General features: G+C 45.2%; 1 protein-coding gene across 1 annotated transcript in view; it reads left to right on the forward strand.

Moving 5' to 3' along the window:
• Positions 1-17,791, forward strand: part of ARIH1 (ariadne RBR E3 ubiquitin protein ligase 1) — a 28,809-nt gene that overhangs the window by 2,722 nt on the left and 8,296 nt on the right. The window contains exons 2-10 of the mRNA XM_008631284.2: positions 3,044-3,188; positions 7,229-7,321; positions 7,678-7,733; positions 10,908-10,974; positions 11,663-11,769; positions 12,264-12,306; positions 13,384-13,455; positions 13,868-13,869; positions 16,797-16,833. Of these exons, the coding sequence (XP_008629506.1) occupies positions 3,044-3,188; positions 7,229-7,321; positions 7,678-7,733; positions 10,908-10,974; positions 11,663-11,769; positions 12,264-12,306; positions 13,384-13,455; positions 13,868-13,869; positions 16,797-16,833 (622 nt within the window). The remainder of the gene's footprint in view (positions 1-3,043; positions 3,189-7,228; positions 7,322-7,677; positions 7,734-10,907; positions 10,975-11,662; positions 11,770-12,263; positions 12,307-13,383; positions 13,456-13,867; positions 13,870-16,796; positions 16,834-17,791) is intronic.

Here is a 17,791-nt window from a genome sequence, read left to right on the forward strand (position 1 = left end):
TGAGGGGAGTTTGGGGAGGAACCTCTGTGTGATAAAGAGGTTAAAATGCAGCTCTCCTGCTTTATGTGCCTTCCCCTGGTCATTTTGTTAAGAGAAATGTGTCTCAGCATGTCCCCCAGCCCGATTTAATCCCTGGAGGCGCAGCCAGAGGTACAGCAGTCCCTTGTAGCTGCTTATCTTGGTGGCCACATGTCCCTGTTCCCCTGAGGGGAGGACCTGGCTGCCTGCTTTCCTTGGAACAAATAATGCTTTACACTCCTTAGCAGAGGTTGAACAGGTGAAAAATGGTGCATGGCAGGAGTTCTGATGTGGAGATATCTTTTACTGCGAGTATATTGCTGTACTGACACTCACAAATGCTCTTCCATGGAAGTAAATATCCCAAAGTGTGTACTGGAAGCAATTTTTTTCAGTAAAAAGGCTTTTTATCTTTGATACTCCCATGGGTAGGATTTGATTATGTCTGGGAAATGGGGATTGAGCAGTTACAGACAGCAGGAGGGAATTTTGAGGAGATAAAGGAGCTGACAGCTTGATCCCTCTGCCAAAAGGACTTGGTACTGTAATAGGTTTGGTCTTGGTAAGTAGAAACACTTGAAAATAATGGACAAACACTAGTTTGTCCATTCATTTTAAAATAGCAGAAAAGCCCCCAACTTTGTGGTGAAGCAAAGGAACTTTGAAGAATTAATAGAAGAAATTCTCATGTGCTAGAAGTGCTAGAATTACTCAATATCTGCATTGTGAAGGGAAAGGAGGGCAGAGGATTTCAAGGGCTGTGTAAGGTGCTGTGCTCCTCCCTAGGATGAAAATAAGGATGGAGGTACCAAGAACCAACCCTTTAATAGAGTGTATTTGAGGAAAAATCAGAATTCTTGGAGTTGTGAAGGAAGTGAGGAGGGATGCTGACATGGAGGAGCTCTGGAGAAATGTAGCCATCTTTTGCAATGCATTAGGTGAGATTTGCAGGAGAACTCTGGTGAAATTGTATGAGATCAGGGTCAGATCTGGACTGGGATTGCATGTGTTTTGGCTTCTTAGATTCAAGGAGGATGAATGGAAATGGGAATTGGTGGTGGAGAAGGTTTGCTGGCCAGGGAGGTCAGTGAATGTCACATGGAGCTCACCTGCTGTGGGAGGGAAGGGTGTTAGAGCTGCTGCCTGGGAATCCTTTGACCAGAGAACATGGGAAGGGCAGAGGGAGATCTGCCTGCAGGGATGGGCTGTGGTGATGCTGGAACAAGTGGGAAAAAGGGATGGTCACTGGAATTAGGAGTTGTTCCTAACCATTGAAGGAACTGCAAGAGTCTCCTGATGGAGCCCTTGGCGTGTTTGCGTAAGGAGTGGTGGAGCAGTGAGACAGCTGTTGGACTTTGGAGTATCCATTGGAACTGCATGTTTTCAAGGAGATCCACATTTTCCTCTGCGTTTTCTGGAGTTCTTATGGCTCAGTGGCAGCATGAGTTTGAGTCTGAGAGACATTAATGAAAACAAATGTGGAAATTACTTACTCAGAAAGAAAATGCATGAGAAGAAAACAGCGTGGAGAAGTAGGAATACTATCCATAGGTATTTAAAGGGGATAGGTAATTCCAGGTGAAAAAATTCAAGTTCCTGACATGGATATTCACCCTTAGAACCAGCCCACCACTACAAAAACCTTTGGTATTTCCATAAGCATTTAGCTGGCCATGAGGACCAGGGTTCAAGTTGCATCATAGCATTTGTATACAAAACTATTTTCCTTGCAAGCTTCAAACCCATCTGTGTGTCTGCTCTCTTCAGAGCACATCCTGTCTGCTCCTGCTGCCTCTAAGGGCAGTTGTAAGGCTGGAAAACTTCTGTGGACTTAATATTTATCCATGATTCTTAATAAACAAGTACTGCCTATAATAGGACTGCACTGAATTCACTTGCTAAGATCATCTAAAGATATAATTTTATATATTTAAATATAGCATAAAAATTTCTAAATATAATCCTCTAAGCAAACAAAAGAACTTGGTTGAGTTAAATCCTGAGCTAATGTTGAAGAACAGTGGCAAAGCCTCGTGGATGCTGTGATGCCAGAATTCACCACTTCCTTCCAGATTCAGTGTTTTGAAATTTAAGATCTAAAATATGTGAACTGCACTGAGAAACATATGAAACAGCAGGAAAATGGATATTTTTAAAATTATAAATCAAGCCTTGTTGGTAGGTAGAGCTGTAAGGGAGTGGGGGAACAACTTAGTGGGTTTGGCTGGGGGATGTGTGCAGGTGATGGGGCTGGTTAATTGTCTGGTTTAATTAGTTCTTTGCAGCTGCTGCAGGCTGGAGAGAGGTGTGTGAAGGATTCTGGGAAGAGGTTGAGCTTCCTGATAATGATTCTCTCCACTTTGGTCCTCCTCTCCAAGGAAGAGCTTTTTATAAGCCTTGAAAGCAAACCAGTATTGTTTTCCTTAAGGGAATAGGAAATAGAAAGGAAGTGATCTTTTTTCTCCCCCCAAGCAATTTTGCATCCTCCTTTCCAATAGGTACCTAATCTTTGGAAGCATTGTAAACCTGGAACTGTATTTTTTAGGAGGTTGTTAAATTACCTCAGGTTGGCTGAAGAGAAAAGCTGCTCGAATGGCTACTGATCAGAATAGTAGGAAAAATGGAAGGCTTCAATTGAAAAGAATTGAGCTTGGAGGCATCAAACCTGTGCTTTAGGAAGGTGTTCCAATGCCTGGACTGTGAACTCAGGTGTTCATGCTCCAGTTTCCCATCCTGGAATTCTAATGCAAAGCCATCACTGGGGAGAATCATGAATTACTTGAAATGCAGCTGAAGAATTGAAGATACCTGAATTTCAGGAGTGTAATTCAAGTGAGAGTCTCTGAAATTATGTAGTTGTCTAATATCCACCTCTGTGTTGTGTTAGGGAAGAGTTTGTTGGAAGTAGTGTGTGTGTGTGTGAGTTTTGAAATATTGAAAGCATCTTTGTACACTTAGCTGCCAAGTAGAATGGAAGAATGATTTAGTAGGTGGTTAAATTTTCATTCTTTCCTGTGTTGTGCAGGTACTTCGATGGCAACTTGGAGAAGCTCTTTGCTGAGTGTCACGTAATTAATCCAAGTAAAAAGTCTCGAACGCGCCAGATGAACACCAGGTCATCAGCCCAGGACATGTCCTGTCAGATCTGCTATCTGAACTACCCAAACTCGGTGAGTACCCGGTGGCCTCGGTGCTACCTGACCATCAACTCCCCAGATTTCCTACCTGAAACTTCACATTTTCCTGCAAAACACCTCTGAGAGTGCTGGGGCCTGGGCAGCGGTGTAGTAAAGTTCAGGAAGAAGCAAGCAGGTGATGTTTGCAAAGGTCAGATACCAACTGAGATACCAACTGAGATACGTACAGATAAATGATATGTGAAATTAAAAATCTGTGAAAAGCACGATGGGCAAAGGCATATTTTCGGAAATAAAAAGGCAAGGCAGGAAGCGGCTTTTAAAAGCAGTAAATAATGTTACAAAGTAGTCAAACTAGGAAGTCTGGAATAAAAGTGAGTAGAAGTAAAGTGTGGATATCTTTGGATCTTTATCATGTTTGGACAATACCCTCTTGGTCAGACATTAGAGTGTGTTATGCAGTACTTGCTGGGGCTGTGCATCAATGTCCTGGGTGATAGTGCTGCTTTTTTGTGGCTGTTGACCAAACTGAAGCATTCCCACACACTGCTCAGAGGTCCAGGCTCTGCTGGGGCTCCCAGGGGCAGGACATACTGGTGGGAGGTCTGGGAGAAAAGGAGATGAGTGGAAAAGCTCAAACAGGAGAGTTCATCAAAAGGCAAAGTGCTGACAGTAAGGAATTCTTCCTTTATTGGAACCTGCTCTTCCTGGGGGAGCTGCCCCTCCAGAACACCCTAAAACATGTGCTGGGTCTTTCCAAGCAAAGCTACCCTGACAAAAGGCTTTGCTCTTGGCTCTGGGTGTGTTTTCAGCGAGGAAGCATGATGAGCTTTGGGCTTCAGGAGTAGCCTGGGGTGAAGTTCCCTGATTGCAGCCTCTTCCTTGCTCTGGATCTTCCTTCCCTGGAGTGGGCAGAGCTGAGCAAAGGTCGGCTTCAGTCCTCCCATTCTCAGCATTAAGGTCCCTGTTCCTCTTGAGCCAGAAACCACAAGGCTTCACATGTCTCCTCTTCAGTCTTGTGTGCCCTGACTTCCTTCTTGGAGAGGAGCTGAAAAGGCAAATTCCTGCTTTGTATGATGAGGTGCTTTGAAAGAGAAAGGCAGTATATCCTAATACACTGTTCTCTCCTTTTTAACGTAGTTGCTGTGCTGGGTGGGGGTAAAACTCACAAGTGCCAGGCCTGTCCTCTGCCTGGGGGTCCTGTGCTGCCTGGGAAGCAGAATCATAGAGTCATGGAATACCATGAGCTGGAACAGGCCCGCAAGGATCATCGAGGCCCTGCACAGGACAACCCCCAAAATCACACCACAGCATTGTCCAGAGTTTTGAAACTGGAAAGAACAGCACAAAGCACACTAATACTTCTTGATTTTGTAGCTCAAATAGCAGTGGCCCAGTTGCTAGAAGAGCAGATTTTTAGCTGGAGCAGAGAGATGTTGCAAGTGAGCAGGGCTGTCTCTGTTGTTGGTGTTCATTAAGTTAAAAGACATCAGAGGGGAACCTCTGTTTCTTTGTCCTACAAAAAAGCTGGAGCCTATAGGAAAACTAATATTTATTATTTCTTCTGTAAAAGGCTTTAGTTTCTGTGTCTAAGGTGATTGAAATCTGTTTTGAAGCTGTTTTAGTCGATGTGAATGATAAATTCTAGGATTATTTTTATGTTCAGTGCCCAACCTGAAATCTCAGCTTTGAAAATCCCCTTGCAATGATCAGCTAATTTTTTTTCCACTTGAAAGCTGGGGGGTGGGGGGTTTGCCCTGCGAGCCCCTTTCAGCCTGTGGAAAGCTAGAGAGCTTGGGAGTGTTAAGAAGTTTTCCAGTGTGCAGTTGTTGCAGGCATGTTAGTCTTGAATATTCCCTCTCTTCTGTCTACAAAGTCTCTGTAGCTCTTCAGTCACCTCCAAAGAACTGTGGTTTGAGGTTTTGGGAAGCACCTGCCAAACGAGGCATTGGAAGCTCTCACCCAGCAAGTTTGAGGACTTAAGGGAGATGTTTTACCCGCTCTGTGTCCCTGTCAAGCAGTGTCAGGTCCCAGCAGTTATTTTGGGTGACACCTTTATTGGTAAGACAGGAACTGGGAGGGTCATGGCTTTGCCTTCCTTCTCTCTTGCCTCCCACCCTCAGGTTCCTTGGAGAGTGGGCTGGGGGTGTTTTTGGGAACATCCTGCTTTGTCCAGACTGTAGATGTTGAGCACAGATGTGGTGACAGCAGAACTGTCCCCTGGGCTAACGAGCTGCCTAAGGAGTCACTGCTCCCCCCGTCCTTGGTGGTTTTATGTTGGCCTTCTTACTTGCTCCCTTGACATCTTCTGTCAGCTGAGCCAAAAATAATTGGGAACTCCCTCAAAGTAAAGAAAAGAGCCGAGAGATTCTCTGCATTCCTTGCAGCCTGGGAGGAAGTGTGGTGGTGGCTGCCTTTCTGTGGGCATTTAGCAAACCTTTTCCCTGCCTGAAATAACCAAAGCAGGTCTTACATGAAGATGTGTTCTGTGGTGGTTCCTTGTGTGTGCCTGCTGCAGGAGTATTTGGGTTTGGTAAGGGATGATTCCCTTGTCTGTGCTTGCTTCCCATCACATGTGGAGAAGCCAAAATTCAGGGAAAAGTCAGTGCTGTCTTTGGGATGGTTTCGTGCTGTGGCATCCCAAAAGTTACAGATGTTAAAGTGACTTTACTCTAACTCTGCATCTCCAGGAGATGTCACTTGGCCACAGCAGCATCTGTGGAGCATCAGGTACCTTTGTTATCTGGCTCAATAAGGGTTCAGAAATTGGAAGGTGTCTTTTTTCACTCTTGGAGCCGGTGTACCTGGCACCACATAGGTGTCAGCCTCTCTCTGATCTCTTTGTTGGTTTTTTTGGGGTGGATGTCTCTATTTTTACCTGGAACCGAGTCAGATGCTCAGGTCAGAGTCACCCGTGTTGGTGCTCACAGGGTGCAGCCTGTGCTGGTGGCAGGAGTGTCAGAGCAGTGTAATCACAGCCTGCCAGCCCGGGGGAAGAGGGTGCTGACAGGCACCTTCCCTGGGCAATCCCGTGCCAGAGCATCCAGAGACAGCACAGCACAGCTGCTGCACCTCTGTGGGATGATGGCTGAGGAGGCGGTTTGGGAAGAACATTGTCCTCAAGTGGATTCTCCTTTCCTCAATTACCACCATCCTACTGTTGTTTTGGGCTGTTCCACAGAGGATTCTGGGTTCTTTCCTCTGTGGAGTTTCATAGTTTGATGGTATCTGAGGGTGGAGTTCTGGTTTTGTCTCACTGGCTGAGAAGTTGGTTTGCAAAGCTGAGCCAGCAAATACTACCTCTATAGTGGTACAAGTGAAGTGTTTTAAGTACAGTTTTCCTTGGTGCTGACTCTGGGTAAAAAATAGCTGTAAGTTGACCAGAGAAAAGTACTTTAATTCCAGTCTTTCCTCAGCAGTGTTTGCTTCTCCACCCCTTGTGTAACCGCTCAGTTCCAGATGATATCTTGACAGCTCTGTGCAGATGATGCAGACAAGGATGGAGTTGTCCCTGCTGCTGTCTGTGACAGCTGATCATTATTGAATTTTATTTAGCAATTTACACCTGCCAATCAGGATCTTTAGTGTCCTCATCTGATGGGCATCTGGGTTTCAGGGGGAAGTTCCCCGAGGAGGTCTAGGACTTTTGGGCAGCACCCACATGTGCCATGGGGAAAAAATAGGAGGAATGAAGACTCTGTATCCTTATCACTGTGACCTGTTTGGTGTTGTATTTATTTGACTGATGTCCAAAGTAACATGGGAGAGAGCCGTGCTGTGCTCCATAGACACTCCTTAAACAAGGATAAATTTAAATGGGCCAGGATGGAAACACAGGCCACACCTTTTCTTGCTGCTGGGGTTGGGGATTAAAGTCTGGCTTTGGAAGAGTGACTAAGGCTGCTTTGGCAATGTTCTGTAAGGTGATGATGCAAAACGATTAGCGGTGTCTCGGGTGTGGTGTGGGGAATGAGGGATGGGATGGATGAACTGCACAGCACCAAGAAAGACGAAATTATGGAGCTAATCCAGTGATAAAATGAGGCAATGTCTCGTGTTCTTTGTCATTGCAGTACTTCACTGGCCTAGAGTGTGGACACAAGTTCTGTATGCAGTGCTGGAGTGAATATTTAACTACCAAAATAATGGAGGAAGGCATGGGACAGGTAAAATCTCAACTTACCTCATGGCTTATTTCTGGAAATTCTGTGTATTGGAGAGATGGGGGAAAGTGTCCCCTGCTGAAGTTTAAAGACATCCAAAAGAATGACAGAGAAAACCCAAACCCCAAAGGTTTGGGGGCTGCAGGCTCTGCTACAGGTGAATCTGGAGGGAATTCTGTGGAGTTGGTGCAGGTATCTGGGCTGGGGAAGGAGGAACCAGTGGCACGCCTGGGATGTGGTGGGAGAGGCAAAGCACTCCTTTGGCTGTGGATTGTAATAAAGTCTGTTGCCTTGGAATTCTTTGTGATGCAAAACCAGGATAAGCACTGTTCCTCCTATGACCTTTTTGTGTTTTTCAGACCATTTCATGCCCTGCCCATGGCTGTGATATCTTAGTGGACGACAATACAGTTATGTAAGTAATGCTCTTGGCTTTGCTCTCTCTTTCCATTGTGTTACTCATGTGCTATTCAAATCTATTCAAATGCTTATAACAAACTGCACAGAGGCTTGTAGGCAGCAGAGAAGCCTGTCCTGAACTGTTTGTTTTGATCCCACAATGTCTCTTAACTTCCTGTTTAGGTGTGACAACCCCATGTGACAGCACTGGGAGGAAAGAGTCCCTGACCAGTTTGGTCAGTGTGACACCAGGGTTTCCAAACCCTGTTTTACTGCTTTGTGCATTTTGTTTCCTTCGATTTATGTCAGAATTCAGGACTTCTACCCAGGTCAACCCACTGGTTCCCCAAGCCCTATAGCTAAGGTTAATAGGTGAGTCAGAGGACAGGAGTCCTAAGGGCTGGTTCAGGATGTGTTTTTTGCCCTCTGATAGGAAGCAGTTGACCCTCAAACAGAAGATTTGATTAAGCTGGTGTGTCAGCCTGTGTCCTTGGAGTTATTGAGTTGTCCAGCTGTAGAATGACTGTTAGTTTGTGGTGGAGCAATGAATTCCATGAGCTTCCTTCTCTGTTGTACTGGGGGAAGCTGTTGCATGAGCAATATCCTTCATAATCCTGAACTTTGTTCAAGTTCATTTTAATTCTTCTTACTAAAAAGCATCTCAATAGAGGCTTATTCTGTTACCTTATTCTTTCCTTCCTGAAGCCTGACTCACTCATTGATATTAATTTGCTGGTTTTTATTATCAGTTGCTTTCAGAGTAGTGATTTCCCCAATTTTGGCTCTCCGTTACTCATGGAGTGTAGGCTGGATGGAAGTGGAAGTAGCTGAAGTGCTTTCCTGCCCTGTTGAGGGGTGGTTTGTAGAGGCCAGTGGGTGGAAACTGAGCTGAAGTTGGCATATCTTGAGTATCCTGATTGAGATTTTTGTTTACCAGAGGTTGAACTTCAATTTGTGGAGTCGAATGCTCTCAGCAGGACTTTTTTGAGTGTTTTCTTGATTGCAACAGTTGGAATGAGCTGTTCAAACGGTGCATGTGAAATTGAGTAGCTGAAACCATTGGAGGCTGCAGTGGCAGCAGCAGCAAGGAAAGGATGGAAGAAAAGGAGGGCAGTGCTGTGGGATCCCCGTTGGCTGGAGAGGGCAGGGACGAGGCCTGGGATAGGGCAGTGGCAGCTGGGTGCTAAAGCAAACAGGTCCCCTTTGTCTGAGTAAAACTAGAAACTGTTTCTAGAGGTAAAAATCCACCTTTCCCTGTTCTTACCTGCATTTCTGTGGGGAGGAAGGTGCATTTTTTGAAAAACTTTCTTTTAAAATAAGCCAGAATGGACAACTGTGGCAATCTTAGAATATGTCAATATATATGACAAAAATGTAAATGATCTCAACTGGAACCTGCACCCACTTCTGTGTCCTTAGTTACTACTTTTTAGGTCTTTTCCTGTTTATAGAGTCTCCAGCTCTCAGTTTCCAAGTGATATGAACACAAAATTAATATGATTTATGGGCTCTGAGCATGGGTTTCATCTCTTAATTTGTCTAGTTTCATTTATGATTTGCCAAAAGACAATAATATTCAAAGCTAAATTCTTGAAGGTCTTGACCTGGTGATGTTGATCGGGGCAATCAAAGCATTTTGATAAGCAAAAAACCAGTGGATTATGTGCTCAGGTTAGTCATGGCATGACTATTAATTTAAATTCCAGTACCTGATATATTGTTATACTTCAGTACATTTCCAAAGTGATAATTAGTATGTCTTGAAGCCCAAGTATGGGGTAAAAAAAAAGAAATTTATAATTCATACTAAATTCAGATTGTTTTCTCATACTTCAGTAAGTTTGACTCCAGAATTGCAGGAGAGATGCTTTGTCAGCTGATTTGTTTTATTTTAGCCTTGGGAATTGAGCTGCCACGTGCTGTGATTTATGTAATAACCAGCATGTGCTTGAGTGAGGAGCTCCCCAGCTGCCCAGGGCTGGGTGTCTTGAAGCCAAGTATGGGGTAAAAAAAAAGAAATTTATAATTCATACTAAATTCAGATTGTTTTCTCATACTTCAGTAAGTTTGACTCCAGAATTGCAGGAGAGATGCTTTGTCAGCTGATTTGTTTTATTTTAGCCTTGGGAATTGAGCTGCCACGTGCTGTGATTTATGTAATAACCAGCATGTGCTTGAGTGAGGAGCTCCCCAGCTGCCCAGGGCTGGGATTTGTGCTCATCCCATGGGCACACGCCGCTCCTCAGGGAGTGTTGTAAGGATAACATGCAGGAGTACACTTAGTTTTGGCTACAGCTGGAAAGGAAAATCCATTAATTCCAATATTTATCCATGATATGGCCTGTATAAAGCTGTATTCCACAGAAAGATTTAAACCAGGAATGCTACACAGGGTGTGTTAGTCCAGCTTTATATTTAGATATATTGGGAAGACACTTCAGTGTATATAACTTCAGTTATAGCTAAAAGACATTTTTGGAAGTGCTCAGCAATCCATAGTTAAGTTACTTTGGGTGTATTTTGGCTGCACAGTCTGCAAATGCCAGCTGGGATGGTGTGCCCAGGAGAAGAGTGGTCACCATGCTTGTCAAGGGTTCCCATCAGTCAGTTTTCCTCTGCTCTCCCAGTTCCAAGCAGACTGGAATTAATTGAAAGTCCATGTTGTGTACACCCCTAGTGATGTTGAATTCAAATCAACTTTGTTTTTATGGTAAATAGATTATAACACCTTTAAGCTGAAGCTGTAGCAATCCATTGGAACCCAGCTAACATTAGGCTTCCCAGAGTTATTAACCACACAAGGGTTGTTCTGGAGCTTTTTAAAGGGATTTGCCACACAATGTGCGTGTTTTATGTAAATGAACTGATTAAATTACTTGCTTTGTTTCTTGGGCTCTTCAGGAAAGTGTTTTAAAATAAAAATCCTCACACCAAGAGGTTCAGTTCTCTTGAACTGTGTGAGCTTTCTGTTTCTGAAGCTAATATATTTATATGTGTATTTATATATTGAATACAATGAATGTAGTTTTCATAATAATAAATGGTCTAACAAATAAATAGCAAACAGGTGAGTACAAAAAGTATCTGCAAGTGCAGAAGGACGAATCAAACCTATTTGTCCTAACTTGTGGCTGGGTATGGGATAAACGAGATTTCTGCTACAATTTTTCTGTTTCTTCCCTTCCCACAGGCGTCTGATCACAGATTCCAAGGTTAAATTAAAGTACCAGCATTTAATAACCAATAGTTTTGTAGAGGTGAGTTTTTATTAGAAATTTTTAATTGTTTGTAGGTTGTTTTTGTCTCACACACGTACCCAGCCAGATACTGGAGGCTTGTTTAGAACTGCAGAGCAGGGTTTCTTTGCATAGTCTCTAATCAAGTGTGAATGCAGGGGTTGTTTTATAGTCCTTTGCCTTACAGAGACAGTTGTAGGAAAATATTAGAAAAACTTCAGGACAAAAGACCTAAAGAGAATGCAAGAGCTGTTGCTTATTATCTGAGAAGCAGAATTACACAGTTATAACAGTTATATAATAGTTATTTATAACTCTTGAATGTTACCTGAGGTACTTCAGATTGGAAAGCAGGAAATGCTGTGAACAACACCACTCATTAAACATTTTGCAAGTTGAAGTAAAACTGCAAAAATACTTTAGCAAAATACTGATAGTTTTGTAGCCTCAAAATAAACTTGGAGAAAGGTGCTTTGCAAGATGTTTGCACTGTCCCAGTTTCCCAGTTGTGTGGGTTCGGCTGTCCTGTAGAGCCCATGGAGGAAGTTGTTACGGGATCAAGCTTTCAATCCTTGCCAGAAGTGATGGGTGCAGTGGGTTTGGTTTTAATTTCTTAGCTGTTTGCAGCCACGGCAAAGGGATGCAGGGCAGGAGCTGTCCTTGAGCACCTCCTTCCTGTGTGATGTGGGGTGTGTGCTTTGTTTCGCAGTGTAATCGACTGTTAAAGTGGTGTCCTGCCCCCGACTGCCACCACGTCGTTAAAGTCCAGTACCCGGATGCTAAACCCGTGCGCTGCAAATGTGGCCGTCAGTTCTGGTAAGAGCCACCAGGGAAAGCTGCTGGTACTGCGTTGTGTGCACTGCCCTGAAGTGTTGTGTGTGTTCATGGAGTCCCACACTGCTCTGCCTTGGGAGGCACCTTAAAGGCGATCGAGTTCCACCCTCTGCCATGGGCAGGGACACCTTCCACTATCCCAGGCTGCTCCAAGCCCCATCCAGCCTGGCCTTGGACACTGCCAGGGATCCAGGGGTGACTTCTCTAGAAACCGGTTTCAGTGTCTCACAACCCTCACAGTAAAGAATTTCTCCCTAATAATCCCATCTAACCCTGCCCTCTGACAGTGGGAAGCCATTTCCCCTTGTTCTGCCACTGTTTTGAAGTGGCCCTTGAGGGATTTCAGGATTGAAGAGAGGTGTGTTGAGTTTCCTTAGGATTGGCTTTGAACAGCCCAGAAGAAAACCTCCCCTATTTTAATTACAAGTACAATCATCTGTCCTGTTTGCTTATTTCCCCTTTTCTTTCCCTTACAGCTTTAACTGCGGTGAAAACTGGCATGATCCTGTTAAATGCAAGGTGAGCACATCAAGGTTCTTTCCCAAATCTGTGTTTTGAAAAAGTTTTAAGTCAATTTATGTGCAAGACTTAGCACTGAAGCCCAAGTTTTTGTGGCTGTCCATAGAATCATAGACTATCCTGAGCTGGAAGGGGCCCCCAGGGATCACTGAGCCCAGCTGTTGTTCCCACCAGAGAGCAGAGTAGCTCATCTGTTTAAATCACAGCGTGAGAACCTGCAGTGAAATCCTACTGGGTGCCTTTACTGGCTGCCTCACAGTTGGACCTTGTGAGGGAACAGTGCCTCATCCAGGTGGGAATTGTCTGGAAGAGGAGGTTGTGAGACCTGCGACCTCCTGCAGAGGAGTGAAGGTGCTTTTTGGACAAGGAGCATTCCTGTATGAGGTGTCCCTGTAGGTGTTTTTGGTGCTTTGTCTGGCGTGATCCATTGTACTGAAGGAACCAATTTGGTTTTGCTGGTTTGGGTTTGAAGGGACACTAAAGATTATCTAGTCCCACACCATGCCATGGGCAGGGATACCTTCCACTAGCCCAGGTTGCTCCAAGCCCCATCCTTGAACACTTCCAGGGATGGGGCATGCACAGCTTCTCTGGGCAACCTGTGCCAGGGCCTCACCACCCTCCCAGGATTTCCTTCCCAATATCCCATTTAACCCTGCCCTCTGGTAGTGGGAAGCCATTCCCCCTTGTCCTGTCACTCCAGGCCCTTGTGAACAGTCTCTCTCCATCTTTCTTGTAGGCTCCTTTCAGGTACTGGAAGGCCACAGTTAGTCACCCCAAAGCCAAAATGTCCTTTTTATTTAAGGGTCCAACATGAAGTTTGTCTTGATTGAGCTTAAGAGCTGCAAACTCGTTGCAGGAGTGTTTGTGCTGGGTGCTTGTGCTTGCTGGATCAGAATGGAGCTGCAGGAATTGTCTGCCACTAGATTGTGGCTGTTTGCACAGTTTTCCAGCACCAACACCCCACTATTCCCATGTGGTTGGGTGTACCTTTCCTTAATGTGAGCAGGGGTCTTGGGAACATTTGTAGTTCCTCCAGTTACATTTAACGCTCTTCTTCAATCATTTTTCTGACAGTGGTTAAAGAAATGGATTAAGAAGTGTGATGATGACAGTGAAACCTCCAATTGGATTGCAGCCAACACAAAGGTGAGAGGTTTTTCATATTTTATATAGAGATTTTATATAGATTTGTCAGGTGAAAAGGACATCAATCTACTTCCTTGCATTAGGATCGTTTTTTCTGTTCCATGTTAAGAGCAAGCCTTAAAATCCACAGTACACTGAAGTGCTTTTGTTTGAAGAGCAAACAGGTGTTAATGCCTGGAATAAGGTGAGTTTCTTCAAGTTCAGTGAAGGAAAGTGCTTGGAAAAAAACAGTTAATTGGAGACCCAAAGGAAGCTCAAGATTTAAGTCTTTGGGCTCCTGTCTGGCACCGGTGGCTTCCCTGAGCAAATCCATGCCCCATTCCATGTGTGGAACATGTTACCACCACCAATGGCTCCGTTTGGCTGGGATCATTTACATCTGCCTTCAAATCCGTGGGACTGGCCTCCAGAGGAGCCTTCATTTCCGCTGGGCAGCATTCCAGGTGGAGACTGGCAGAACAGCTGTTTGGGATTTCATTATGTTAAGGTCTCCTTCTACTTAGCCCAACTTCGCCTGAAACTTTAGCATTTGATCACTTTGGGACAAATTAAAACGAAGGTTGTCATGGTGGCAAGGACACAAAAGCAGCAGATCCCGTGGGGGGTGAGGAGCAGGCCTGGGGCTCCCAGCTGAAGGAGGAAGGTGGGGAGGGAGTGAGGAAATGGCTGCTTTGATTTCTTGGTTCTGTTATGTAAGTGGTTAATGGCATTGTTTGCAGCAGCCTCGCTGCTTTCCGGGGCTGGCTGCCTGGTTTTCATCGAGCTGGAATGTTGTGTTATGGTGGCAGAGAAACACCCACTGTGCAGCTCAGATCAGGCTGGAGTGGGGCCTTGGGGCCCTGCTTGGAGCTCACGGTGTCACCAAAGGGGCTTTGGCTTTGTCTCAGTGTGTTCCAACGTGGCTCGGGGACTGAACTAGGTTTGTTTGGAGTTTGCTGGCTCTTCAGGGACTGCTCCTATTAAACCTGAGGAAGAGCACCCAATAGCTTGGAAAAGGCAGAGTGTAACACTGCTAGCCTTGGGTCTCACATATTTGGGACACTGGAACAGCCACAGCCCTGTTTTGCCGGTTAAAGCCCTCAGGAGGCTGATCTTGGGGTTCCCCATCTTGTACCTCCCCCTGCCTTGGGAATAAGATGATTTTTGGGGGTGGGGAGCACCCATCTGGAGGGTGGCATCTGCCACCGGCCCTGCATCTCCGTTGGTACCTGTGGTCTGGTGGGAGCAGCAGAGCTGTCCTTGGACATCACTGTCTAAGCTACTTCCTCTAATACTGTCCCAGACACTCCTACAGGGGAATACTTAGGAGCCCAGGCTGCAACAGGGAGAATAATTGCCACCAGGGTAATCACTCCAGACATTTGAGCAAGCCAACTGTCCTGGAGTCTTGTGGCATCCATATCCATTCAATTAGCTGAAGGACAATATGGCATTCTTCTCTCAGAGCTGACGCTGGCTTCAATTGAGGGGAAAGTTGGGAGGGAGAGGAACCCACCCTCATGCTGATCTCTGCCTTGGGGAAGGTGGGAACCTCCAGCTTTGGCTGCTGGGATGTGTGTCCTGGGAGCTTGGCAGCCTCTGGAGAGCCTGGTCAGCCTGGGATCGTGGGGCTGCAGCCACCTCCCTCGTGCCCCAGTTCCCTGCTGGTCCCTGACCAGAGGCATGGAGAAACCCAAGTGCTGTCTGGATGTGGGGCTGTAGCAATGGACTGGGATGGGAATTGTGCAGTTGGAGTGTGTATCCATCCCTCCTTTCTCTCTCTACGGTTCCTAGCAGGAAAGCAGGGCAGCTGTGTTTGGTGAGGCACAACTTGTGCCTGCACTGTTGGCTTCACAGCCTAAATTCTGTGTTGAATTTCATTTTGAAGAACCTAGAAAGGAATCGGGTACCATGAGATGCAAAAATCCCCATTTTCAGTGGGAACAGCTCTCCAAGGAATTCATTTGTGCCTGCGGGCTCTGTTGCTGTTTCTGGCTTTTGGAAAGCACTTTCTGGAGCCATCCAGGCGTGAGTCCTGTCCCATGTGGGCTCCTCTCAGGGAAGGAGACTTCCTGTCATACCAAGATGAAGGTGTAAGAGCAAAATACCAATCCTCTGGAATGTGGGCTTGAAATCTGGATAATCCTTTGCAATGGGAGAATGTGAGATACATTTGTTCCGGCTTGTCCTGGGAGATGGAATTGGAAAGGAAAATTAGGCAATTGTGTGAGAGAATAAAAAAAGTGAAACCCAGCTGAATTGGGTTCTGTTCCCAAACTGGAATGATGCGATGCATTTTTTGATGAATTATGTAGAGTGGTCTGAATGAAAACCGAGGAGATTCGAGTAGTGAGTTCTGTGGTTTCTGATACGATTTTTTTATTTTTTCCATTCATTTACTTGCACTTGGGCGACCTAAATTCCTTCTACAAAAGATACAGCCATTGCAGCAGAGTGTGCTGGAGTAGATGGCTTTTTTCTTAAAATGAGCTACTTTCACATGAGTTCTGCTTAACTAGATTAATTTAAAGTTGAGATAAGGCAATACAAGTTCTTTATCAAGCCTGTAGTCCTCAGTCTTCTTGAGGAACGGGGTTGAATAGTCCAAGGATTTGCATATTTCTTCCTTTTTCAGTTTGCTTGACGAACTTGGTGCTTCAGTAGTTCCTTTCTTGAGTTAAACTAGGCAGGTTTCAGGTATTTGGGAATAAAGAAACCACTGCGATCCATTGCTTTTGTTACGTGGACATTCAAAGGAACGAAAAAAGAGAAAAACTTGGATTTGTGCATTTATTTTGGGCTCTTAAGGTGTACCAAGACTATCTGAAAGTGGTCTAAAAGGAGGAGGGGAAACCTGTTTGGAACCTGAGTGTCAGCGATGTTAATGTCTGCCTCCTGGAATACCAAAGGGAGAGGAACAAAGGCGGTCATGGTGCCGGCCTTGGCTCAAGGCACTGCTTTTTACTGTGGGACTGAAATTGGTCTTAATGAAAGTTGTTCATCTGATACTAAAAACACCCCAGCCTTGCTTCTTCTGGCTCCTGGCACATCCCCATCCTTCCCTCCCAGACCAGACAGAGCTTGAAGGGCTGATGGATAAACCAGGCACATTTTCTTCTCCAGAAAAACATTGGCTGTTTTTCTCCCCTGCACGAGATAAAATGGCATGAGCACACATCTCTCCCTTTTCAGGTCACTTTTTGATGGCTGAACAAGTGCTCCCTCTGTACGTTCTGGAGATCCTGCATTTGTTCTAACACGTGGAATTTCTGGCAGGACACAGGATCCTCCTGGGCACCTGCACCAAACTGTGCTCCTTCATTTCCCACCACACCAGAGCCGTGGTCAGTGTTTTTCCAAAGGTGTCCCAAGTGTCATCTCCTTCTTTCAGATGAACTGGTGTTTAAAATATGTTTTAAAACACTTTGCTCTGTGACTGTAGGTGTTGGAACAGTGTACTGTTTTGTGCTAGCCATAATTAAGTTTTTGGGTTTTGTTGAAATTCATTAAGAAATCCCTGTGGTTTTTGAGGATCCTTCTTATAGGATGGGTTAGAGGTGAAGGCATTGCTGTGAATGTGGCTGTGGGAGGCTGATGTCCACCAGTTCCTCTGGGAGCTCTGGAAAGAGCTAATCTCTTTCGCCTGCCCTGAAATAAGAAACGTGTTTCTCTTTAGCTTCCTGTTCATAAAAGAGCAGCTGAGGTTTATGGTTCTTTATGTATGCATGGACTTGTACAACAAAATCAGGATTGTTCTCCTTTGCCAGGTTTGCCCAGGCTTTTGTTTCCAAGCCCAGCATGGAATTGTTTGGAGTGCAACAATGTTAATGAGGTCGCTTCTGCGTTGTGCTGTGACTGATAACGTGCACAATAATCTGCAGGTTTAGTAACTTGATTTGCTGCCTGTTGGGTTGTTGCATAGCTGTAATTCTCAGGGAGATCTTCCTTCCCTATCCTCCTTAATCTATAAATCTCTCCCACTTGTTGTGTTGGTGACTTGAGTAGTTACTGCTTCTTTTTCTGCTGGTGTCCAGCATTTCTTTAGTATGTACTTTTCATGGCTTTAATTTTTAAAAATATTCAACTTTACACTTTTGCACAGCTTCAGGGATCTGCGCAGATACTGTGTCACCTCTTCCTTGTGCTCTGCTAGAGAGGAGCATAAAGGCTTGGAAAGGATGGCATTTCCTGTGAGAAAAGGGCTCCAATGAGATGGTAGAATCATGGAATGGTTTCGTTGGAAGGACCTTAAAGATAATCAAGTTCCACCCCTGCCATGGGCAGGGACACCTCCCACTGTCCCAGGCTGCTCCAAGCCCCGTCCAACCTGGCCTTGGACACTGCCAGGGATCCAGGG

This window comes from Corvus brachyrhynchos, unplaced genomic scaffold, assembly GCF_000691975.1.
Source record: "Corvus brachyrhynchos isolate BGI_N302 unplaced genomic scaffold, ASM69197v1 scaffold164, whole genome shotgun sequence".
Lineage (NCBI taxonomy): Eukaryota > Metazoa > Chordata > Aves > Passeriformes > Corvidae > Corvus > Corvus brachyrhynchos.